General features: G+C 48.5%; 1 protein-coding gene across 13 annotated transcripts in view; it reads right to left on the bottom strand.

The window, feature by feature from the left end:
* Window positions 1–24849, bottom strand: part of TMCO3 (transmembrane and coiled-coil domains 3) — a 31912-nt gene that overhangs the window by 5546 nt on the left and 1517 nt on the right. For 3 of the 13 annotated variants that reach the window (XM_082365862.1, XM_082365866.1, XM_082365863.1), the window contains 9 exons: window positions 24211–24290; window positions 17576–18098; window positions 15226–15405; window positions 13483–13674; window positions 12281–12409; window positions 8655–8747; window positions 7211–7255; window positions 5042–5228; window positions 4844–4964 (listed from right to left, as the gene is read on the bottom strand). In XM_082365862.1, the coding sequence (XP_082221988.1) occupies window positions 4844–4964; window positions 5042–5228; window positions 7211–7255; window positions 8655–8747; window positions 12281–12409; window positions 13483–13674; window positions 15226–15405; window positions 17576–18019 (1391 nt within the window). In that variant the 5' untranslated portion in view covers window positions 18020–18098; window positions 24211–24290. Of the gene's footprint in view, window positions 1–4843; window positions 4965–5041; window positions 5229–7210; window positions 7256–8654; window positions 8748–12280; window positions 12410–13482; window positions 13675–15225; window positions 15406–17575; window positions 18099–24210; window positions 24291–24849 lie in introns of those variants that run through there. The other 10 variants (XM_082365867.1, XM_082365869.1, XM_082365861.1 and 7 more) reach the window with 8 other exon arrangements.

Here is a 24849-nt window from a genome sequence, read left to right as displayed (position 1 = left end):
TATGTATCTCCATTGATGACAGATGATAAAAGTCCTCACTAGGAATTAACCCCCGTTTGAAATTCTTTGTAAGGCAACAGTCGCTCTGTAACACGACACTGCAGGCTCCCCACCAAAGCACGACTGGGGGATGCCAGCGACTTTCAGAAGAGCCTTCCCTTATCCCGAGCCAGAACTCTGAATTTTCTGTTATTTAGTCATGGAGAAAAGGGTTCTGCGTGAACCCCTTTTTAGAATATACTATTCAGATCTCAATATATTCTTAAGATCTCAACCTAATGACTTTCACAAGATGGGCACTATTGTGTATCTGTCGTGTTTATGGTAACATACATATTTTTTAACCCCAGTTCCCCATCACATTTAGGAAACCGTTCAGTCCAAAATTCTGGCTTAAAAGTTCTTGATGGAAGAATATAAATCAGGTTGCTAAGAGAGGATTCACCCCAGCAGCCAGGCCTAGACCAGCAGCCCAGACACGTCCCAAGGTGTGTGTGATGCCTTAGGGCATCAGAGCAGAGTCTCTGTGAACATCCACGACTGCTAAGGCTCAGGATGACAGCCCAGGGGAGAAGGCGGGGTCTGTGGCCTCGGCAGGAAGAGAAACCTGCTCGAAGTCCCAGCCAGGCCCCCAGAGCCCAGCAGCTGACGCCGAACTCCTCACCCACCCCACGCGGCAGGGCTCCACTGCCCGCGACCCGGACCCGGGCCTCAGGGCCAGCACCAGGCGCCCCTTCCCCAGCAGCCCTCTTCCCCCTGTACCCCAGTGACCCCTGACTCATCCCATTCAGTTGGCTGCAGAGGCCAAAGCAACACGTGGGGATGTGGTCTGATGCCCGTGACCCGAGGGCCGGGGCCACGTCTCCCGGGCTGGACCCGGGAATGGGTCGTCCAGATTCAGCCACACTGGGGGCGGGCTGTGGGCGAGCCCGTGCGCCGTCCATGTCCACCCTTGACAGACGGCCCCGCCCAACAGGGAGAGGCGTCCCCGGACTTCCTTCCGTGGGGGGCAGGGGGCAGGGTGTTCTCCCACCCGCGTGTGGCTGAGTTAGCGTCTCTCGGCGCTCCCCTATTTGCTAACTGCGTTAGTCTCATTTTTCTCGTTGATTTGTAGATCTTCATGAAATGAGAAACTTAGCCCTCTGTCTTAAAATCAACTATACTTCGATTTTAAACAATAAGACAGAATGTGTACACACATCTCTTTCCCATTTGTCTTTGGCCTGCTTACCTAATGTGTTCCTGTACATGTATGTGCATGTATACATGTGTGCACACATGTATGTGTGTATATGTATGTGTGCAGGTCTCTCTGTGTGTGTGTATCCATGCATGTGCGCAGGTGGATATGCGTTTGTGTGTACATGGACATGTGCGTGTATTTAAACATTTAAAGTATGAAACTTTAGTAGCACTGATCACATTTCTTGTCCTTTATGGCTTCTGGAATTTGTGTTCTGCTTGAACATCTTCAATATTTAGTAATACATTCATCCATACTTTCTTCTAGAACTTTCATGGTTTTGCAAGATTTTAATGCTAATAATTTGAATTACTTTATTTTTTTTTTATCATAGTCCCTGTGTTCTGTTCTTTACCTGTGAAATGTTTGGAGGGAAGAAGATAATTCTTCCCTTTAGGAAAGATCAAGATTAATTCTGAATAAAGCTGAATTAAGAGGCAAAGCTTATATTAACATTACTATTGATCTTATTTAATATTTTTTACTATAAATTTTCCCTGGTTATCAAAATTGGAAAAGAGGTTTTCCCAAGTTACACAGAAAAGTAAACAGTAAAATTACTGTAATCTATTCCTCTACTAGTAGAAAAATCCTTAACACTTTGTAATACACATTTCTAGCCTCCATTTTCTCCTTTATGTAGTTAAAATAATATTGTATGTAATTTTTAACAGCTTTATTGATACATGTCTCATTTCTCACAATTCACCCGTTTAAAGTATACAATTCAATGGCTTCTAGTCACAAAGTTGTGCCACCACCACAGTCTCAGAATGTATTTCATCCCCCAGAGAAACCTTGCGCCCCTTGCACTCACTCCCCAAGCCCAGCCCCCGGCACCACCAACCTGCTGTCTCCATGGATCTGCCTGTTCTGGACGTTTCACACAAACAGAATTGTTTGTGGGAACCATGGTGTGGCCTTTGGCGTCTGTCCTCAGGGCTCATCCGCGCTGCAGTGTGTGTCAGCGCGTCATTCCTTTTTATGGCTGAGTAACATTTCACTGTATGTTTTATTTATCTGTCCGTTAGCTAATGGATATTTGAGTCATTTCCACGTCTTAGCTATTATGACTAATGCTGCCATGAACATTCACACACAAGTTTTTTTTACTGTGGTAAAATATTCGTAACATAAAATTTACCACCTTCCCCATTAGTGTGTAACTCATGGCACGAGGGGCATTCACGTGGCTGTGCCGCCTTTGCCCCCCAAAGGTGATACCTGTGGACAGGTGTTCCCATTCCTGTGGGGTACACACCCTGGAGCAGAAGAGCTGAGTCAAATGGCAGCTCCATGTTTCTCCTTCTGAGAAATACTATATGTGGTCTTGACTCTTTTTTACAACCTAACACAATGCAGGGCAGTTTTCCACGTCATTAAAATTCTCGGTAAACATGGCGTCTCATGACAAAACGGGAATGAAATCAACAGGACCAGTACCAGTACTGAATGAATTTTTAAATTAGGAAGATAAAAAGAAAAGCTTCCCAAGTCTTCTGCCTGAGCCGTACCTGTCTACCTGGCAGGGGGCCTGGTTCCCAGGGGATACCCGTAGTTCCCAGGGGGCCCGGACACTCTTGGCTGCGGTTCAGATTCTGCCTGGGAAAGGGGGTTCCCGCCTCTCCCGGGAACAACTTACTGCACATCCCAAACAGAACTCAAACGACTTTCAGCTAAAGTTACAAATCCTTTTTCTGTCTAAATTTTTGTTCAGTTACTTACCCTGAAAATCTGTAGCCGGGAGGACTAATGTGACAAAGGGTCGCTTTTCTGACAGTTAAAGAACTTTGGATCAAAGAAAAATGGCAGACAAAGGGCCTTCCTGACAAACGGCCTTTAACAGCTGCACATACGAGGGGCGTGTTAGGTGCCCTACGAGTCTCTCTGTTGACAGCCAGCACACGGTCCGGGTTCCACCTTGTTCCCATCCTACAGGTGACAACACAGCCTGCAGGGCTGGCAAATGGAGAGCTGGGGCTCCAGGGCGGCCGCACACCAGGGCCGGAGCCTTCACCTCTGGGAATCTCAGTTAAAAACCATTCCCTCCTTCTACTTTCCCCACCAGGCTGAGCTTCCTGAGAGCAGAGAAAAGATCTTTATCACTTTAGATTGCTGAAACTTAATACAATATCTGGCAAAAGGCAAATACTAAAAATACAAAACGCTTCCACCCCGCCGGTCAGCAATGAGGCAGGCTGACCATGCCCCCCCCGGACGGGGCCCAGCAGGAAGATGAACACACACCCACCCACCCTCAACCATGCCTCAACATGGGGCTGCTGGCTTTAAAAAATGATTAAAGGATCCAGAAACTCATATTATCAGATACAAAACGTCCAGGATACGATTGGAAATCACTCAGCACACCAAGAATCAGGAAAACCACAACTTGAATGAGACTCCAACATCAAGACCGGTCATCAGAATTATCTGACAAAGATTTTAAAGCAGCCATTGTAAAAATGATTCAATAGCACTTAAAATATTCTCTTGAAACAAATGGAAAAAATAGAAAATCTCAGCAAGAAACAGAAGTTATAAAAAGAAGAATCAAATGGAAATTATACAACTAAACAATATAATAAGCCGAGCAAAACTCTTGCTGGATGGGCTGAATAGTAGAGAGATGACAGAGGATGGGGACCACTGGACGTGAGGACAAACGGACAGAATTTACCCAGTCTGAACAACAGGCAGAAAACAGACCGAAAAAGAAGCGTCTCAGAGACCCGTGGGACGACAGAAGAGCCACGTTTGCATCACTGGGGTCCCACGAGGAGGGGGCAAGCGGGACTGAAAAAAAAAAAACACCTGAGGAAACAATGGCCGAAATTCCTAAACTAGGCAAGAGACATAAAGCTACAGCTTCAAGAAGATGAACGAACGCCATACAGAACAAACCCAAAGGTGTCACGGGCCGAAGGTGTGTGTTCCCCCAGAGTCATCTGGAGGTGGGGCCGGTGCTGGGACTAATGGCCTTTATCAGAGAGATCGGAGGGCTTTGCAGCCTCTCCACCTCCCCTACCGTGGAGACACAGGAGAAGACAGCTGCCTGAGAGGGCGCCAGCACCCTGATCTCCGGGGCCCAGCCCCCGGGACTAAACGTCTGCTGTGTAAGCTGCCGCATCTGTGGTGTCTGCTGTAGAGCCCGAACTAAGACACCAAGACACAGCGTAATTAAATTTCTGAAAACTAAAGGCAAAGTCTTGAAAGCAGCCAGAGAGGAGCCATGCGTTACTTGTGGAGAAACACAGATCTGGATGACAGCCAGTTTCTCACTGAAGCCATCGGAGGCCAGGGAGAAGCAGCACAGCATTGCCAGGCATTGGAAGAAAGAAACGTCCGCTGCAGACCAATGCCCGGTGGCCACGTCCTCCAGGGGGAAGGGAGATAAGGCTCTCAGATGAGGAAACCGAGAGAGCCTGTGGCTGGCAGCAGACTAACCATGAACGAATGACCAGAGCCCCCCAGCAGAAAGGAAACAGAGCAGAAGAAACCTAGTACTTGAGAAGGAAAGGAAGGTCGGTATTTCCGACCTCCTCTGAAACGATCTGAAGCCAGAAGAACAGACCGCGAGCTGAAGCACGGCAGCCCTACCTGGCGTGTGCGCCCGCTCCCGCCTGGATGAGCGTGGGCAGGACGGCGACGAACAGTCCCAGCTGCACGTCCTGCGTCACCAGCAGCCCCAGCAGCACCGCGCCGTAGTCGACGTCGCCTGCTTGGGGGAAAGTCACTCAGGGCGTGGGGACTCGGTCGGTTAACCTCGGCACATGCTCAGAACACGCGGCCACCTACCTTCCCTGTCACTGCGGGTGCTGCCCACAAGGAACTTGGACACCAGGGGTGTGCTCGACAAGGACAGGCAGGTGGAGATAAAGACGCTCTGGGTGGGTCTGATCTGTAGAAGGTGGCCCCAGACCAGGCCGAAGGCCACCATGAGCAGAGTCATGTAGCAGGGCCCCTGCAGGGAGATCTTCCACACCTGGGAGAGAGCACAGGGGCGTGCACACACCTCAGTGCCCGCGGCCCCGCAGAGCGCGTGCACACCTGCCCAGGAACCGGCCGGCCCCGCAGCAAACACACCAGCGCAACACCACGAAAAGCGGGGGCGGTCCCACGCGGTCACCGAGCGCTGGACGTGGTTAGGGACGAAGCACGCCCTCCACCCTCTCCGCATCGTGCACCGCCATCCTCAGAACGCAGCTGGAGCTGGGGACCCCCTCCGCCCCCGGAAACGGGACACACCTGGGCGGCCCAGGTGATTCACGAATAAACGACAGACAGTCGAGGGCGCGAGCATCCTCAGGGACAAGGCCCGGGAAGGATCTCGCAGACTCGGGCATCTCTGAACTGTCTCTAATCAGGCCTCTAGGAGATTTCAGAGAAGACTGAGAGGGGCCTGCCAGCAACTGCTGATACTTCAAAACCCCACCAAGGGGACCTCCCTGGCGGTCCAGTGGTTAAGACTCCGTGCTTCCAATGCAGGGGGCACGGGTTCGATCCCTGGTCAGGGAGCTAAGATCCCACAAGCTGCGAGGCGTGGCCAAAAATAAATAAATAAAAATTTAAAAAAAAAAAAAAAAAAAAAAACCCCACCAAGTAACTTCCCACCGTGACAGGGTCACACGGGTACCCCACAAGGCAGGAGAGCCACTGGTACCTCAGGCTGCGCTAAAGCTGTCAGTCATTTATCCCTGAGAAATAAAAGAAAAATAAACGTGGACTTACTAGCGTAGTTATCAGTGGATATAAACTTTCTGCACGCCGAGCCCACGGGCCTGCCTACGAAGGGGCGGGATGCGCTCCTGGTGCGGGTCAAGGGTCAGGGCCGCCAGGCGGGGAGCAGCCAGGCTCGGTGGCGCTCAGGGACATCGGAGCTAGGGGACATTAGAGACCCCAGCTCGCCCCAGACCCAAAGGCACCCAATAGGGGCCGGTCCCCGTCCACGCCCCTGCCCTGACTTACGACACACACCTGCTGCCACGAGCCCTGCCTCAGGCTGCATCGCCAGGCGCAAAATCCCCAAAGCATCACAAAAACGTATCACACTGATGAGGGCAAGCAAACATCATGGTGGATGATGTTACTTTCTCATTTAACCCTGAACACCACAGTGCCGCGGAAGATAGTTCTGAGACTCTGCACCCAGAGGACACCTGAATCTTCCCAACCCCTCATAGCCCAGATGAGGACACTGCCAGCTGAGATGGCTGCACCAGGGACACGGGAGGACCAGACGCTGCCCCTCCTCGCTCCTAACCTCAAGGTAACACGGCTGCTTGCTGTGAACGTCTGTCAACTGAACGCACATGAACACCAAGGGGTCCAGGCTGTGCTTTCACAGGGCTGCCTGGGAAGACCCTCCCGCTCCCGGGAGACCCCACAGGTCCTCACCAGGCCCCTCTGTCCCAGCCACAACACACACCTCAACGGAATTAACAGGAAGAATTTGGCCACTTCCCTTAGGACCCAGAGAAGTGGCCAATTTTCTTTATACTTTGGATTCAGAAATTAACACATGGAGGTGCTTGTGCCAGAAGGATGAAAAAGATACCAGAGTACCAGGAGAAAACCCTGAACTGACTCAGGATGCTGTATGAGGAGGAAAACTGACAGGAAGTGAGTCGTCAGTGGATGGACAAATGGAGCTTTAATAGAAAAAAAGGGGAAGGGACTTCCCTGGTGGCGCAGTGATTAGGAATCCGCCTGCCAGTGCAGGGGACATGGGTTCGAGCCCCGGTCCGGGAAGATCCCACATGCCGTGGAGCAACTAAGCCCGTGCGCCACAACTACTGAGCCTGCGCTCTAGAGCCCGCGAGCCACAACTACTGAGCCTGCGTGCCACAACTACTGAGCCCACGTGCCGCAACTACTGAGCCCACGCACCTAAAGCAAGTGCTCCGCAACAAGAGAAGCCACCACGATGAGAAGCCCGCGCACCGCAACAGAGCAGCCCCCGCTCACCGCAACTAGAGAAAGCCCGCGCACAGCAACGAAGACCCAACGCAGCTAAAAATAAAAATAAATAAATAAATTTATTAAAAAACAAAAAGAAAGAAGAAAAGGAGGAACTGGGGAAAGGGGTGGGCAGGGCCGGGCACAGCTGCTCCCTGATGGCAGCGCAGGCTCAGGCCGAGCTCACTTCCCTTCCTGTAGGAAGCATGCTGGTGGTCAGAGAGGGCTTGGAAAGCAGCATCCACGGCCGTCTGGCACATTATTTCCTGTGCTTCTCGGCTCCTTCTGTGTCGCCACGGTCACACTATATGCTCACTTTTTTCTTCTGAAGTTCAGCATTTAACATTTTTTTCTTTGTTATTGCACATTCTTATAACACTTTTAATGGCTACACAATACTCCATCCAGCAGCTACATCACAGCTTAACCTTTAGACACTCAGGTTGCTTTGGATCTTTTATAAAAATGCTACAGTGAGGAGCTGAGTACCTTTTAGGGGCTAATTTTAAAAACAAAATCCAAAACTTGGGTTTGACTCTTCCCTTTGCCTAGAAACCCAGGAGCAGAACCACAGATGAAAGGACGTGAACCTGGCAAGGCTCTTGGATCAAACTGCCGGACTGCTCCCCAGAAGGGGCACGAGCTGTCCCTCTCATCAGCCTGGAGCAAGGGCGCCCACTGACCACCCACAAAGTCACTGAGACCCCTGCTGACTCGACACTAGTGTCCTGGTTAAGTTGGTGGGCGAAACGGGGCCTGGATGGAGCCGCCCTTTCCTGTGACCAGCAGCTTCTCTGTGATTCTCCACCACCCCCCAACTGCTTTCTCATCAGCTTTTTCCTCTTCTGTGACCTGTCTGTTCAAACACAAAGTAGCTTTTCATGAATTCACTTCCAACCTAACTCTGTTTCCATTCTCGAATAGTCCGGCTTTCAAAGCAACCATTCTAAAAGCCAACAAATTCAGGAGGAACTGTTGCTTCCACTACTTTAACATTTATTCATACATATGGTCCTAAATACTATTAACCTTTCAGATATTTTCATCTTACAGTGACACAGCAATAATCAAAATTTGCCACTTATTTAGGAAAACGAGTTTTTCCCCCAGAGTAACACACTGAACATTCCATCCCTATGATATTTCGGCCTCTACCAGCGTTGGACCCTCTTGGAGGGACTCAAAAATCAGTAAGTTTGAACACAGCACTTCTCAGACCTGGTTTGGAATTAGCCACTGAAAGCTAATTCCATTTATTCATTGAATTTTCACTCTTTTTTTTAAACATTTTATCTTCTGGAGTTTATGTTCCAAAAATAACATCAAACTACAACACCATATTCTACTCTAAACAGACCTAATCTGCTGGGCAAGTCTCCAGCGAATGTGGATGGTGATGGCAGGGCACGTTAATCTCAGTGGGGCAACGACACAAGCACACTGGTGGACTCACCTTTCTCAGCTTCTCTGGGGAAAATTCTAAGCCAACGAGGAAGAGAGTGAAGAACACGCCAAATTCTCCTAACGTCTCCACCTGCACAACTGACTGAAAAACAAGAAGGTTTTAAAACCCTAAAACTTAACGTATTTAAGGTACCATGTGTACTTCACAGAAGCATCTTGTCCTAACACACTCAGCGGGACTCCACCAAAAAGCCCAGTATTTAAAAAAAAACAAACAACGATCTGAATTTCCTCTATATCTGAGATAATCTTAACTTCCTGATGGTAGTGCCTTTTTTCCTTTTTCTTGATTAGCCAGAGGAATATTTTTATTTGTTTTCTAGGAAATAGCTCATGAATTCACCTGCTTTCAAGTTCATTAATTGCCACTGTTACTTCCATCACTTCCTTCCATTAGCTTCCTTTGGGGACGGGGAGGCATTAAACCTGAGTTTAACACTTAACTAACAGGAGTGCTTTACTCTCCTTGGGTCTGGGTGAGACTGAGTGTGGGACTTTCTCCTGGACCCCATGTGGCCACTCCCCACAGGTCCTGACGTACAGTGCCCCTCATTTGCTATTTACCATCAATGTTCCTGCACTACAGTAGACAGTGTTGTTCATACCAGTATATTTGGCACTAATTATATTATTTACAATTGAGGTTTGCATTATGGCCACTAACTTTTTGATTTTTTCAATGTTCCCTGAACACGTGAAAACAGAGTCCAGGCCTTCATGTGTCGGTGTGCCGGCGGGCGTGCACCTCCTCTGTCTGCTGGCTGTGAACACCACTGATTTGCCCTCTCTCTGTCAGCACATTTCCTCCTTTCACTCTCAACCTTTTAGTCACTTTATTTTTATTCAATCTCGTTTGTTGTACTTTTTTCCTGACACCATCTGCAAACTGTATCTTTTCACAGAGAAGTTTATTCCACATATATTTGTTATAAAACAACATGTTTGCTCTCACTTCTTTTATGTCTTCTGCTTTTTATGCTTCCTTACTGCTACTATTTTTCTTTCCCTTTTGAAAATTAGGCTGCAACCTGACTTCAAAGTAACATACTTAAATCTATACTTCTTGACTTAGAAAATGAAAGCCTGTTAACTCCCTACTAAGAAAAGATAAATACTGAAGTACAATTATACACAATTAGACTCTCTCCATTAACCACTCCCACTTTCGGCTAGTATGATCTTGGATTTTTATTTTGGTAATTTTATCTTGGTATTTTTGATCGTTTGTTTGGGGTTTTTGTTTTTGTTTTTGTTTTTTGTTTTTGGCCACACCATGTGGCACGCAGATCTAGTTCCCCGACCAGGGATGGAACCTGGGCCCCCTGCATTGGGAGCGTGGAGTCGTAACCACTGGACCGCCAGGGAAGTCCTGATCTTGGTATTTTTATCTACTGTAATTATATTATTTTTCCATGGTATAGGTAATTTATTAAGAAATACAATATTCATAGTATCCAGTTGGATCTATTACCTAGTTATTTAGCCTTAATTCTTTGCTTATGAGCTATCTTTGCTGTTAAGTAAAAAGGAAAAGGAAAATACATTTGTGTTTTCCAGTGTTTGCAAACGTTCTGGAAAGGGAGGGATGGGACAAGGTCAGGCAAAGATTTTTCACGTACAGCTTTTTATACTGTTTCAATCACATGAAAACTACCTATTCAAAAAGCTGAGAGAAAACCTTAATTCAAAAAAGAGTCATGTACCACAATGTTCATTTCAGCACTATTTACAATAGACAGGACATGGAAGCAACCTAAGTGTCCATCGACAGATGAATGGATAAAGAAGATGTGGCATATACATACAATGGAATATTACTCAGCTATAAAAAGAAATGAAATTGAGTTATTTGTAGTGAGGTGGATGGACCTAGAGTCTGTCATACAGAGTGAAATTAAGTCAGAAAGAGAAAAACAAATACCCTATGCTAACACATATATATGGAATCTAAAAAAAAACGGTTCTGAAGAACTTAGGGGCAGGACAGGAATAAAGACGCAGACATAGAGAATGTACTTGAGGATATGGGGAGGGGGAAGGGTAAGATGTGACAGGGTGAGAGAGTGGCATGGACATATATACACTACCAAATGTAAAATAGATAGCTAGTGGGAAGCAGCTGCATAGCACAGGGAGATCAGCTCGGTGCTTTGTGACCACCTAGAGAGGTGGGATAGGGAGGGTGGGAGGGAGATGCAAGAGGGAGGGGATATGGGGATGTATGTATACATATAGCTGATTCACTTTGTTATACAGCAGAAACTAACACACCATTGTAAAGCAATTATACTCCAATAAAGATGTTAAAAAAAAAAAAGTTGAATTAAAACTTTGGTGGACCTTGGTGGACCTTGGTGGACCCTGGTGGTCCTCCTCCCCAAGGTCCAGGCTCCAGCCTGCAGCATCCAGGTACTTCTCGCCCGGCAACACCGTCTGCTGTGAGGATCAGTCAGCGCGAAGAAGGCCTCGACCACCCTGCGTGTCGTCCAGTGGGGGGAACCCTCAGGACCCTCCAGACCCGGTGCGGGTGGGCTAAGCCGAGGAGGGGATGAGGCTGCAGGTGGAGCCCCTGCCCCCCGCCCCCACTTCACCGACTCGCGTTCTACCCAAAGGGGAGCGTCAGGGAGGGCGGGGCACGCCACGGCCCCTTCCCATGCCCTGCACTACAGGTTCCTCTGGGCTGGGACCAGGACACCTCTACGTGGCATCCTCTTCCCCTCTGTCCACATGGCGTTTTCTTTTTGAGGACCCAGCTTGAAGCCCACAGGGCTTGGGACCCTTTGCTCACTGTCAAAAGCGTCACCAACACAGGACGATGCTCCCCTCAACCTGCTCAGCAAACAGCCTTCAGCAAGAGCAGCCTCAGCACCCACGTCCTCCCGGGCCTCCAGACGCCCACAGCCAGGCTGGGTCGCTGCTTACTACTTTACCAGCTTCTCAGGGTGTTAAGCATGGTTTTTTGTTTTTTGTTTTTTTTAATTTTTATTTATTTTTTTGCTGCATTGGGTCTTCGTCGCTGTGCACGGGCTTTCTCTAGTTGTGGCAAGCGGGGGCTACTCTTCGTTGCGGTGCGCAGGCTTCTCACTGTGGTGGTTTCTCTTGTTGCGGAGCACGGGCTCTAGGAGCGCGGGCTTCAGTAGATGCGGCGCGTGGGCTTCAGTAGTTGTGGCTCGCAGGCTCTAGAGCACAGGCTCAGTAGCTGTGGCGCACAGGCTTAGCTGCTCCACGGCATGTGGGATCTTCCCGGGCCAGGGCTCGAACCCGTGTCCCCTGCCTTGGCAGGTGGATTCTTAACCACTGCACCACCAAGGGAGTCCCAAGCATGTTTTAAAAATACATTTAATCCAGGATTTTTAGTTCCTTTCAGTGTCCGAATAATCCAGTCCATAATATTACTGCAAACAGAATCTTTAAAACTAATATATTTTAAAGACACGAAGAGGATCATTTTGTCTGGTCAAGCTGCTCACTCATTAACGAACAAAATGACTTTCTTACGCTTTAGAGATTCCTCAGGAAACTTTAAAAGACATCTTCTTTGATGTGATTTATAAGAAACTGCTATCTTCATTAATTCAATTCAACAGACACTAAACAGTTCAATTTTGTTCTTACCTTAATACTGTTGAGTCCGGAGGGCCCCAGGAGCACGCCGCAGATGATGTAACCAAACATGGTCGGCAGTCCTATCATTGTGCAGAGCCAGCCGCATGGTAAGGACAACATCCCTATGGTGACGATGTCCTAACAGAAGGATAAACAGACAAGAAACACACACGTAAGATCACAGGCAGCAAGAGGAAGGAGAAGGTAGGGTGGGACGGGACCTGACCTCACTGCGTGGGAAGAAAGGCAAGTGAGGGGCAGCGGGAGGGCTCTGGGAGCAGGTGAGGCCCGCTCCTCAGCGTCCAGCGATTACAGCGGTGTGTCTGTTTCGCGCGGACCCCGTAACAGTCCTCTGAGAACTGTGAGTGCGAGGCCTCCTCTCGGCGCTCGAGCCCGGGAACGCTTCCCCACTGTGTTCCCACGGCACGAAGACCATCTCACCTGCACGGTGTTAACCGATCCAGGAGAGACTCGTGGACGGTGCTAAGGCTGCTGGCCCGAGGGTGGCGAGGAACGGGGTATTCACGTGGCCTCACGCCACCGCCCCAGAAGCTACGCTACGTACAAAGGTGAAGGGGGGCAACTGCGCAGTGGAGACCCTGCCCCTTCGCGAAGGGCACCGAAGTCGCCGTTCTCAGACTCAGTCCCTCCCAGTCCCCAGCCTGGTCAAAACCAAGGAAGGCGACACGCTTGCTGTCTTTTACCTCTCGATTCGATCCAGAAGTACAGGGATCAGCCCCTCACACGGGACAAGCCCGTGGGGAGCGTTTATCTATCTGCCCCTCGGCTGTCTGTGCTGGCAGCGCCTTGAAGACTGAGTTCTTTGCCTCGGTCTCTTCTCCTGAGCAGATTCCAGCGTCGGGGAGTTTAGCTGGAGACCTAGCGACTGATCTGGACCCTGCGCAGGCTACGCTGTGTCACTCACACGGGCCAAGTCCAAACAGCGACCCCGAACCACAACACCGTCGACCTCAAGCCTAAAGAATTCCACGTCCTCCCACTAGACCGGCTCCCTCCAAGGGCGCAGATGTGCACCTCAGGCCGCCCGGGGCTCCAGCCAGCCGGCACTGGAGAAGGCGGCCGCGCCCCACGTCTACACAGGCCACACGGGAAACCATAGCCAAACCCTCTCTGCCCCTTGAGAACGAGCTATTGTAGCGACGTCAGCTTTTAGGCAGCGGACATGGGCGCCAGGCGGCGGCGCGGGCTACCTTTATGAGGTGGGGGTCTGCCCGCGGGATGGTGGCGTCCCTGGGCTTGGTCAGGATGTACTGGTTATTCTGGGAGTCGATGAGCATGCTCAGGCCCAGGTCCTCCTCCACCTCCCGCTTCGTGAGGTTCTGCTTGGAGCTGGCCTCTTCCTCTTCCACCCGCAGAACTGCCTCAAAGTTCACCCCTCTGACCTGCAACAATGACCAGTGTTATGTCACTAAAGCCAATCAGACGTGTTTAAGTTCAAGATCAAATGTTACAGAGTAAGTCCCATACAGAAGAACAACAGGAACATTTTCAGCATTCTGTCAAGTGTGACCGAAGACCAATAAATTAGAAAATTAGAAAAAGTTTTTCAATTGAAAAGAGATTTAAGGATGGAAGTGTTCAGGATTTCCATTACTTCCAAACACCTACTCTACCTGATTCAGGGCGTGGCACTGTGATCTGTAACAAGAAACACATATTTGGTCTTAGACCCCTTTCCCGCTCACAGCCCCCAAACCCGCGGGACTTCCTGAGTGATAAGGAGCGATGGAAACATCCTGTCCTATATTTGGTCTTTTGGCCTCGGTTCCTGAAATCGCTCCAGAGCAGCAGAGGTGAAAGGAGTGTTCTGTCCTTCATAATAAGCCCCTTGCGACCTCACCTGCCCTCAGGTGAGTGAGGGGTGGTGGAGAGCCCCCGGGTACCCACGGGAGGGGCTGGTCACCAGAGGAGCCGGCCACGTGATGAGGGCTGAACTTGCAGCTCCACCCCGGCCTCTGGGAGGGCAGAGGGGCTGAAGGCCGAGTCTGTCAGGAGCCTAAATAACGAAGCCTCCGTGAAGACCCTTCAGGCACGAGCTTCCGAGAGCTTCCAGGTTGCTGAACGTGTGCCGGTGTTTGGGGGAGGCCACCATCCCCCACGCCCTGCCGCGGCACCTCTTCCATCTGAGCTGTGTCCTTCGTGCCCATCTGCCAACCTAGCAAACAGACTGAGTTCTGTGGGCAGCACAGCAAACGCTGGAGGGAGCCTGAAGAGGGGCAGCTGGCATCTGAAGTGGGGGCCGTCTTGGGCCGGGCCTGTACCCATGGGGTCTGCGCCAGCCCCATGGGGACGGTGTCAGGCTGAACTGAACCACAGGACGCGGCTGGCGTCCCACAGGACCGGGGGAGGGCCAGTGTGGGAGAGCCCGGAGCCGTGGAGGGCAGAGTGCCTGGTGAGCGGCGTAAAGGCAAGGACACTCTTCCCCGGCGCACGGCCCTCACACACCCAGAGCCTCTCCCGCCCCGGGGTCAGTAAGGGCCTCACTCCTCTTCCCTCTCCAGCCTTGCTCTGGTTTGCTGTCATTACCTAACCCTTTCTTGAGTCCGTCCCAGGACTCAGTCTGACATGCTGCTTGGGACCCAAAGGTGGTTTCCTGTAAGGAGCGAGCCTCTCCCCGGGCAGATCCGCACCGAAACGTGGCCGCCCAGGGCCAGCTTCCTGAGACCAGAGCCAAGGCTGGGGAAACAGACGAGCTGCTGGGGGCGGGGCAGTCGTGGGGGGGGGGGCGCTGACCAAACACGGGGCGGCGGGGGGAAGCAGAGGAAACCGGGGCACGTCTTCAGGGCCACACAAGTTACTTGCTACGGCACACAAGTGCTTTAGCCTCATCTTCATTTTCAGCCTGCGCTACGGCACACCTGCAAACAATTCCAAGTACACCTCCTTTCAGTGGCTCAGCAGGCCAAGAGGACCTTGCTCTGGGTGCTACTCACTGACTTATTGTCATCGAAAGCGCGCTCCTCTGTCTCCTTCTCCAGACGGTCTGCCGCCTTCCTCACGTCCTCAAGAATTTCATCCAGGAGCGATAAACTTTTGTTCCGATGCTGCATGTTTTTAAGAGCTTCAACTTGATGTTTTTCTGCTGCCAGAAGTTCCACATATTCTGTCTCTTCCTATTCATGTGTAAGAAATGAAGAGTGGTGTTTATTACGATGGAAACCTGGGTGACCCGCCCGCACCACAAACACGGCAGGGGAGGCCGGGTGCCCCAGGGCACTCAAACTTCTCAGAGCAAACCCTGCGGGAAGGCTACTTACACACACACCAACGTAACACACAACCGTAAAGAGATGCTGAAGGCCATCTCTTCACACAAAAACCACCCGCCGAACCCTGATGCTGTTCCAGCCACTGTGCCTACTGCATGTGGAAGCCCAGCTGTGGCACTTGATTATTTAGCTAGACATTTCTAAGCGGAATACACAGTCGAATTCCAAGTTACCAAGGGGAGATGTTCCAGGAGAATCTGACAGCATTACTTACTTGCACAGTTGATGGGTGGTGCTGGGAACAGAGTTTAACACGTGTATGGCACACAACTGTATTCAAGCTCGAGGGATCTCAAATCAGTACCCTTACTACTTACTCACGTTTGAGGCGGAGTGGGCGCTGAGTGGAGGATGGTCCCAGGCACAGGCTCGGCTGTTTCGCGGCCTCTACTCAGCGCCCCCAGTGCCTAGACCGCCTTAGACCCATGAGGCCAGAACCAGCAGAGAGCAGGCGTGTGGGGTCAGTGCCACTCAAACTCATGTTTGTTCTCTGTTCTACCGTAAAACTACCGCAAACCGACACCCCGCGACTCCCTCTTTAATGCCATGGAGTTTAATGTCCCACCTGTGCGAAGGGTCTCGTGAGGCGGTGATCCCGCTCGGAGGGGGCGGTCTGTTTCTAACAACAGATAGTACGATTGAATCCAGGGGGCTACTTACCCCATCACCATATTTCTACCCAAAATACCACACTTGGGTAAAAAAAAGTTTAATAATTTGTATCTTCTTTACTTTTTAAGCTGTATAATATTATCATAGCCTTTCCATGAAGAAGAAATGATACTTCGTATATTTAAAGTGCCTGGCACATAATAGATGGCTTAAATGATAGCTTTAAAATGTTATATAACTATCACATCTGACGTAATAATAGTTTCTTCTCATCATTTTAAAAGTATCCTTCAGGGGCTTCCCTGGTGGCACAGTGGTCAAGAATCCACCTGCCAATGCAGGGGACACGGGTTCGAGCCCTGGTCCGGGAAGATCCCACATGCCGCGGAGCAGCTAAGCCCGTGCGCCACAGCTACTGAGGCTGTGCTCTAGAGCCGGCGAGCCACAACTACTGAGCCCACGCACTGCATCTACTAAAGCCTGTGCACCTAGAGCCCGTGCTCCACAACAAGAGAAGCCACTGCAACGAGAAGCCCGCGCACCGCAACAAAGAGTAGCCCCCACTCGCCGGAACTAGAGAAAGCCCGCGCGCAGCAACAAAGACCCAACGCAGCCAAAAAACAAAAACAAATAAATAAATTTATTAAAAAAATAATAAAAATTAAAAAATAAAATAGGGCTTCCCTGGTGGCGCAGTGGTTGAGAACCTGCCTGCCAATGCAGGGGACGCGGGTTCGAGCCCTGGTCTGGGAAGATCCCACATGCCGCGGAGCAACTAGGCCCGTGAGCCACAACTACTGAGCCTGCGCGTCTGGAGCCTGTGCTCCGCAACAAGAGAGGCCGTGATAGTGAGAGGCCCGCGCACCACGATGAAGAGTGGCCCCCACCTGCCGCAACTAGAGAAAGCCCTCGCACAGAAACGAAGACCCAACACAGCCATAAATAAATAAATATTTTTAAAAAAAAAATAAAATAAAATAAATAAAATAAAATAAAAGTATCCTTCATCAAAATCCTTAATTCAAATGTATACATTTGTTTAAAACTACCTTTAATATTTTTGTTTTCAGCATGTGGGCCTTGAAGAAAGTCAGCCTTCACACTAAAAGTAATTCTTATCAGAAGCTCAAAACCCTGACAGCAATTACAATGGGCTTATTTCCACGTCAGTTCACTGGGAGAACATGAGTAACTCTTTTCAATACCCAGGGATTTTCACCACGGAGAAAGCATGAGAGACTCCTAGAAGTGCTCAAATGTGGCTCTGCTAAGTGACTGTGCAAAGGGACCGGCTCTCCTGCACCTGCCGGGCCAGATCGGAGGCCCTGGGTGGCTCCCACCTGCCGAGCCCCCTTCCGCCGGCGCACGCCGCCCCCGCACGCCGCCCCCGCCCTGGACCCACCTTGATGGCTGCCTTCCGCAGGGCCTCCAGGCGCTGCCTGCTGCTCTCCTTCACGTTGACCACGTCCCTGTAGTCGCCCTGCAGGGCCCTCTGGAGTCCGTGGATGGCCTGGAAGACGGAGTTTTCACTTTCATTCAGCTCTTTCTGGAAAATTTCAAACATGTGCACCTGAAACAGCTTCTCCTCGTCCGAAAGGCTGGCGTCTTTTTCCACTGCTCTGACTGCACTTTTGAGTTTGTTAAGAACCACAGCCTTTTGGCGAAGAAGCCCGGAGAGCTTTCTGCAACCGTCCAGGACCCACTGTCTCCTCTGGGTGACGGCCGCCCCTTGGCCCCGGTGCCACTCGATGGCGTGTCTCACTGCCTCTTCGTGCTCCGCACCGCTGGCCAGCAGGTGAAGGAACGGGAGCCACATCCAGAGGTGGCTCTTCCCCAGTACCTTCATGATCCAATTTTAGGGACAGGGCAAGGCAGTCCAAAGATTCCTGCTAAGTCGGGCTCGCATTTGAGATACGCATTTTCAGCTGAAAAAGAGATTTATTGACACATATAGTTGAACGATGATTCATTGCTATTGAGATTAAAGTGTTAAATAATTACTAAAAACTATCACTTTTCCGAGGAAAATGTTATTTTTCGTAGATCAACATCTGAACTACCTGCTGCCCTTAGATTACAATCAAATACTGAATTTAAAGTATGGTGCCTGATGAAGAGTTGAGATTAAAGATTACATCTGAATTTAAAAGCAATTTTTTAAAGTGAAAACTCAGCCTCATATATCTACTAAATCTACCGTGTGCAAAAGACAAAAAGCAATTCCATTTAAGAGGGTCCACGTATCAAAGGCTGCGAAACACCACCTGCTTCCCCCATCGCAGACGAGGGGCCCCGGAACCAGGTCCAAGGGGCTGGGAAATGCAGCCGAACTGCTATGAGCTGGCTGGGCCGTACCGTCTGCTTTCCTGAGTCACCTGGAATTCCGTCAAATTTCCAATGTCAGTCTACCGTTATGTGCTAACAAGATGTCAAGGAGAGAAAAAAAAAATCACAAACTACAACCACACTCAAACACTTTCTATCATGCAGATTCAGGCTCCTCCTCTTCTCCCTTAAGGAAGACTTCAAGCAGTGCCTGTGAGCTCATCCTGGCGGCGGGGCGCAGACAGGACCCCGGCCCGGCCCGGTCGAGCCGGAGGTTTCAGCGCCACGAGCGGGGGAGCTGCAGCTGTGTTGCCCAGAGGAGGGCTGACCGAGGCGCAGGTGGAGGCCAGGTCAGCAGGGTCACCAAGAAAGAATGACCTCGGAGGCAGGAAGATAGAGAACAAAGACGGAAGAGGTGACAAATGCAGGAGAGCCCAGTAAGATGCGCCCTGAAATACACCCAGTGAGCCTGGCAACTAGGCCCAAGTCCTTATGCCAAAAAGAAAAGAAAACAAAACTAAACCCACCCTTTCCAAGGAATCATGTTATTCTAGAATATATATATTTTCATTTCACTGGTAATCCCAATTCTAATGAGTTTAATCTGGTTTCCCAGGAAAAGTAGATTAGCAAAACTAAGAGTGTGCATTTCTAGAGATAGAATCCTGACCAAACCAAGGAATGACAGCCACAGAAAGTGGACACCGACCGAGCTTACAAAGACACACACGGGAACGCAGCAGAGAGCAGCAGCCGGCGGTCTGGGGGGCCGCCTGCTCCATGCCCCCCAGCAGACCCTGAAGAGGCGACCGCTGAGGGCAGGACAGCCACCCGTGTTCAGATTGACAATCAGAAGTCGCCCATTAAAGACTGCACACTGGCTCACTATTCTGGGTAAAAAGTCAGGAAACTGTCCGATTTCAATACTTGTTTAGATACTCTGGGTCCCAGCATCTCCCAGAGGATCCACGGGTGCAGGACAGCGCGCTTCCTAATGAGGTGGGATAAACCAGTAGGGCTGTCTGAGTTACTGGGTTCACTGGCACAGTTTTAATACAACCTTAAGTAAACGTTACCACCTTGAGCAAACAAACCACTGATCAATCACACAGACAGCCGGCAATATCGCTGATCTGTTATTTTATTGACTCAATTGCTAAGCTCCTACTGTTTCAAGGGAAAGAAAGAATTCAAGCGCTACTTCAGACGTGCACACAGTTAGTATTCTTCAGAACCGAGACACAAATTTCAGGTGCTTTGTTAACTGCACAGACCTAGACACGCACATTTTCTCCAAAAGATCTCAGAAAGTGATTCTTTTACAGATTTCAAACTTCAGGAAAATAAACTGCTGCACAGCTGGTATGTAACACCCCTCCGTCCACTTTGGGCCCCTCCCTCAGACAAGTTCCTGAAGTTAGCTATCCCTCTCCCCAAAACACCGAAGACAGCTATTCACTTTTATGAAAAACCTCTCAGAATTTTAGTTGTAGTCATACTAATATTTCCACTGAAAAGAGCTTTTACCATGAACATGGAGTTATTTACAGACCTTAAGATATGAACCAGTCCTTTTTCATAAACATCTCATTTTACCTTCAAACTCGGCTACCAAATCCTACAGACTACTAAACTGTAACATGTTTTTTTTTCAGTAAACAGTGTCATTTTGTTATTGTTATTTTTAATTATAAAAAAAGACACTCTGGATTTGTTGTGGTTTTATAATGAATTCTTAAAATTTCCACATCTTGAACGACTGACGCAGTAACCCAGGCGAACTCAAGGCCGAGGAGAGCCTGCCACGCTCACGCGTGATGCCATTTACACAACTTCTTTTCTTTCTTCTTCTTTTTTTTTGGTCGCAAGTCTTGTGGGATCTCAGTTCCCCGACCAGGGACTGAACCTGGGCCCTGGCAGTGAAAGTCTAGAATCCTAACCACTAGGCCACCAGGAACTCCCTACACAACTTTCTTAAAATGACAAACTGCAGAGACGGGGAAGGGACAGTGGGGGTCAGGGCCCAGGGAAGGGGGAGGACGGCTGTGGACCTAACAAGGCAGCAGGAGGGACCCCGTGGGGTGGATGCGTTCTGTGTCCTGACAGTGGTGGTGGCCACACGCGTGTGCACATGTGACAGAATCACACAGATCTACACACACACATGCGTGCATGCATGTGCCCTGGTGCACCCAGATTGGGCAGTGGGCTGTCTCTCTCCCAGCTCCTGCTTATGATACAGTTTTGCAAGAGCTCCCACTGGGGACACTGGGGGGAGGGTCTATAGGATTTCTCTGTATTATCTGAAGTTATCTAATTTTTTTTAAAATTATTGGAGTATAATTGTTTTACAGTATTGTGTTACTTTCTGCTGCACAATGAAGTGAATCAGCTATATGTATACCTATATCCCCCCTACCTTGGTCCTCCCTCCCACCCCCGCCATCCCACCCTTCTAGGTCATCACAGAGCACCGAGCTGAGCTTCCTGTGCGTTATAGCAGGTTCCCACTAGCTATCTATTTCATACATGGTAGTGTATTTATGTCAAACCTAATCTCCCAATTCATCCCACCCTCCCCTTCCCCCGCTGTGTCCACATGTCCGTTCTCTACGTCTACATCTCTATTCCTGCCCTGCAAATAGGTTCATCTGTACCATTTTACTAGATTCCACATATATGCATTAATATACGATATTTGTTTTTCTCTTTCTGGCTTACTTCACTCTGTATGACAGACTCTAGGTCCACCCACATCTCTAAAAATGACCCAATTTCGTTCCTTTTTATGGCTGAGTAATATTCCATTGTATATATGTGCCACATCTTCTTTATCCATTCATCTATCATTTGACATTTAGGTTGTTCCCATGTCCTGGCTATTGCAAATAGTGCTCCAATGAATATTGTGGTACATGACTCTTTTTGAATTATGGTTTTCTCAGGGTATATGCCCATAGTGGGATTACTGGGTCATATGGTAGTTCTATTTTTAGTTTTTTAAGGAACCTCCATACTGTTCTCCATAGTGGCTGTAACAATTTACATTCCCACCAACAGTGCAAGAGGGTTCCTTTTTCTCCACACCCTCTCCAGCATTTATTGTTTGTAGATTTTTTGATGATGGCCATTCTGACCAGTGTGAGGTGATACCTCATTGTAGTTTTGATTTGCATTTCTCTAATGATTAGTGATGTTGAGCATCTTTTCATGTGCCTCCTGGCCATTTGTATGTCTTCTTTGGTGAAATGTCTATTTAGGTCTTCTGCCCATGTTTTAATTGGGTTGTTTGTTTTTTTGATATTGAGCTCCATGAGCTCTCTGTATATTTTGGAGATTAATCCTTTGTTCGTTGCTTCATTTGCAAATATTTTCTCCCATTCTGAGGGTTGTCTTTCCATCTTGTTTATGGTTTGCTGTGCAAAAGCTTTTAAGTTTCATTAGGTCCAATTTGTTTATTCTTGTTTTTATTTTCATTACTCTAGAAGGTGGGTCAAAAAAGATCTTGCTGTGGTTTATGTCAAAGAGTGTTTTTCCTATGTTTTCCTCTAAGAGTTTTATAGTGTCCAGTCTTAACATTTAGGTCTTTAATCCATTTTAAGTTTAATCCATTTTGAGTTTATTTTTCTGTATGGTGTTAGGCAGTGTTCTAATTTCATTCTTTCACAGGTAGCTGTCCAGTTTTCCCAGCACCACTTATTGGAGAGGCTGTCTTTCTCCATTGTATGTTCTTGCCTCCTTTGTCATTGATTAGGTGACCATATGTGCGTGGGTTTATCTCCAGGCTTTCTATCCTGTACCATTGATCTATATTTCTGTTTTTGTGCCAATACCACACTGTCGTGATTACTGTAACTTTGTAGTATAGTCTGAAGTCAGCGAGCCTGATTCCTCCAGCTCCATTTTTTTCTCAAGATTGATTTGGCTATTTGGGGTCTTTTGTGTTTCCATACAAATTGTAAAATTTTTTGTTGTAATTCTATAAAGAATGCCATTGGTAATTTGATAGGGATTGCATTGAAACTGTAGATTGCTTTGGGTAGCATAATCATTTTCACAATAATGACTGTATATTTCTCCATCTGTTTAAGTCATCTTTGATTTCTTTCATCAGTGTTTTATAATTTTCTGAGTACAAGTCTTTCGTCTCCGTAGGCAGTCTTATTCCTAGGTATTTTATTCTTTTTGTTGCAATGGTAAATGGAATTGTTTCCTTAATTTCTCTTTCTGATTTTTCATTGTTAGTGTATAGGAATGCCAGAGATTTCTGTGCATTAATTTTGTATCCTGCAACCTTACCAAATTCATTGATAAGTTCTAGTAGTCTTCTGGTGGCATCTTGAGGATTTTCTATGTATATTCTATAGGATTTCTCTGTATTATTTTTTAAAACTTCATGTGACTCTATAATCATCTCAAAATAAAGTTTTAAAAACTCTATATAAGTTCTTCCTGTTTCCCACTACACCCCTATTGTGTGTAATGTGCACCATTTACACTGCAGAGCATGGCAAACATGCCTGTGACATTTTATTATTTTAAAGTAGGAAACGCCCTAAAACCAAAGGTTTGCAGGATGACTCAACTAAAGTGAAACCCAAGGTTACTTTTCATTTAGTGTGATAGCAAAAATCAATACTTTGAGCACAAACCCTCCCTCCTAAAACTTCCTATTTATACATATTCCAATATTAATTAAAATATATCTCCCCAACTTTGCCAAATTTCTAGCAGGTTTGGCTTGTTTAAAGGCAGAACAGGAATCCCAAAACAAACTTTAAAATCGATGAGATTATTTGATTAAGAAAAAAAATTTGTAATAAATGATTCAGAATAAAAAGGCATATGGGTTCATTATTAAGCCTACTCAAAAACAAAGAAACTTCCAATAATTTTACATAAAAAGTCCAAGATCTGGGGCTTCCCTGGTGGCGCAGTGGTTAAGAATCCACCTGCCAATGCAGGGGACACAGGTTTGAGCCCTGGCCCGGGAAGATCCCACATGCTGTGGAGCAACTAAGCCCATGAGCCACAACTACTGAAGCCCGGGCGCCTAGAGCCCCTGCTCTGCAACAAGAGAAGCCACCGCAATGAGAAGCCCGCGCACCACAACCAAGAGTAGCCGCCGCTCGCCGCAACTAGAGAAAGCCCGCGCGCAGCAGCACAGCAGCGAAGACTCAACACAGCCAAAAATAAATAAATTAAAAAAAAAAAAAAAAAAAAAAGTCCGCGACCAGGTGTGTTCAGAGCAAAGTCACCAGGTGAAGATTTCTGTCCCGCCTCCACTCCGAGTTCTGTCAAGACTGCAGGGCGCACAGCGCTCTCCTGGGACACCCGCTGCTGGACCACCGAGCCCTAGACCATTGCTGGAGGCCCTCCGGAGACCGGGGGGCCGGGAGGCAGCGCCCCTGTGTTTCCACTTTGCACACTGGGCTAAAATAAAACGCGAGAACCTGGCAGCCCTGCCCCCCAGCCTCCTGCACACGTGTAGCCAGAGGCCCCTCCATCTCTCTTCCTCAGGACCTTCCAGACCCACCACCTCAGATTTACCAGATCCAACTGCTGAAAGTCAGTCTGGTTTATTGACAGCAGCCTCTGTCTGTGGGCAGAGGCCATCAGGACCAGGTAGGACCCAGCTCCCGGGACAGCCCACCCTAGGGGCCGGCCGTCTACCCAGCTGAACCCAGACCCTAAAGGGGGGAGGGGGCTGACCTGGTATGGGAGCTCCAGGCAGGAACTCCAGAGCGAGCCGCTTGGGTGGGGCAGGATCAGGGTTAGCGGGTGCAGGGCCTCTGGAAAAAGGAAAGCAGGAGGGTTGTCTGTAGTATCTCTTCCTGATGCCACCAGAACTTCCAGGCCAGGCACAAGACGGGCAACAAAGCGGGCAGCTTGTGGGAAGATCCAAGGAAGCAAAGAAACCCCCAGTGGAAGCAGTCTACCTCAATGTAATCTGTGGAGGATTTTACTTGAAAAGCCTATTTTACACTTTAACAAGTTAGATGATGTAAAGTCTATTTCTTAAAAGATAAAGCACTTATAAGCACTTATAATACAATTTATGGCTCACTTCTAATCAGTAAAATTGGAGAACGAGTTAAAAAAGGGGGAGAGGAAGGAAAGAAGAAAATTCTTAAGGACAGTAAAAAGTTTTAAAGTATTTAATGTTAATTAAACTGTACAAAAACCCAGTATTCCGTTAATAATCCAATCACTGAGACACTATCTTTTCAAAAATTTATATTATAAAAGAAATTTGGGACCAGTAAGGCAGTACGACGCTCTGGCCGGAAAAATGATCAGAAAAACGTATAAAAAGGCTGTGAACTCAGTAACGTTATTCACCATCCAGTT

The sequence above is a fragment of the Balaenoptera borealis genome, assembly GCF_965194805.1.
Source record: "Balaenoptera borealis genome assembly, chromosome: 18".
NCBI lineage: Eukaryota > Metazoa > Chordata > Mammalia > Artiodactyla > Balaenopteridae > Balaenoptera > Balaenoptera borealis.
Note: the sequence above shows the minus strand (reverse complement) of the source record. Positions and strands in the feature narration are given on the sequence as shown.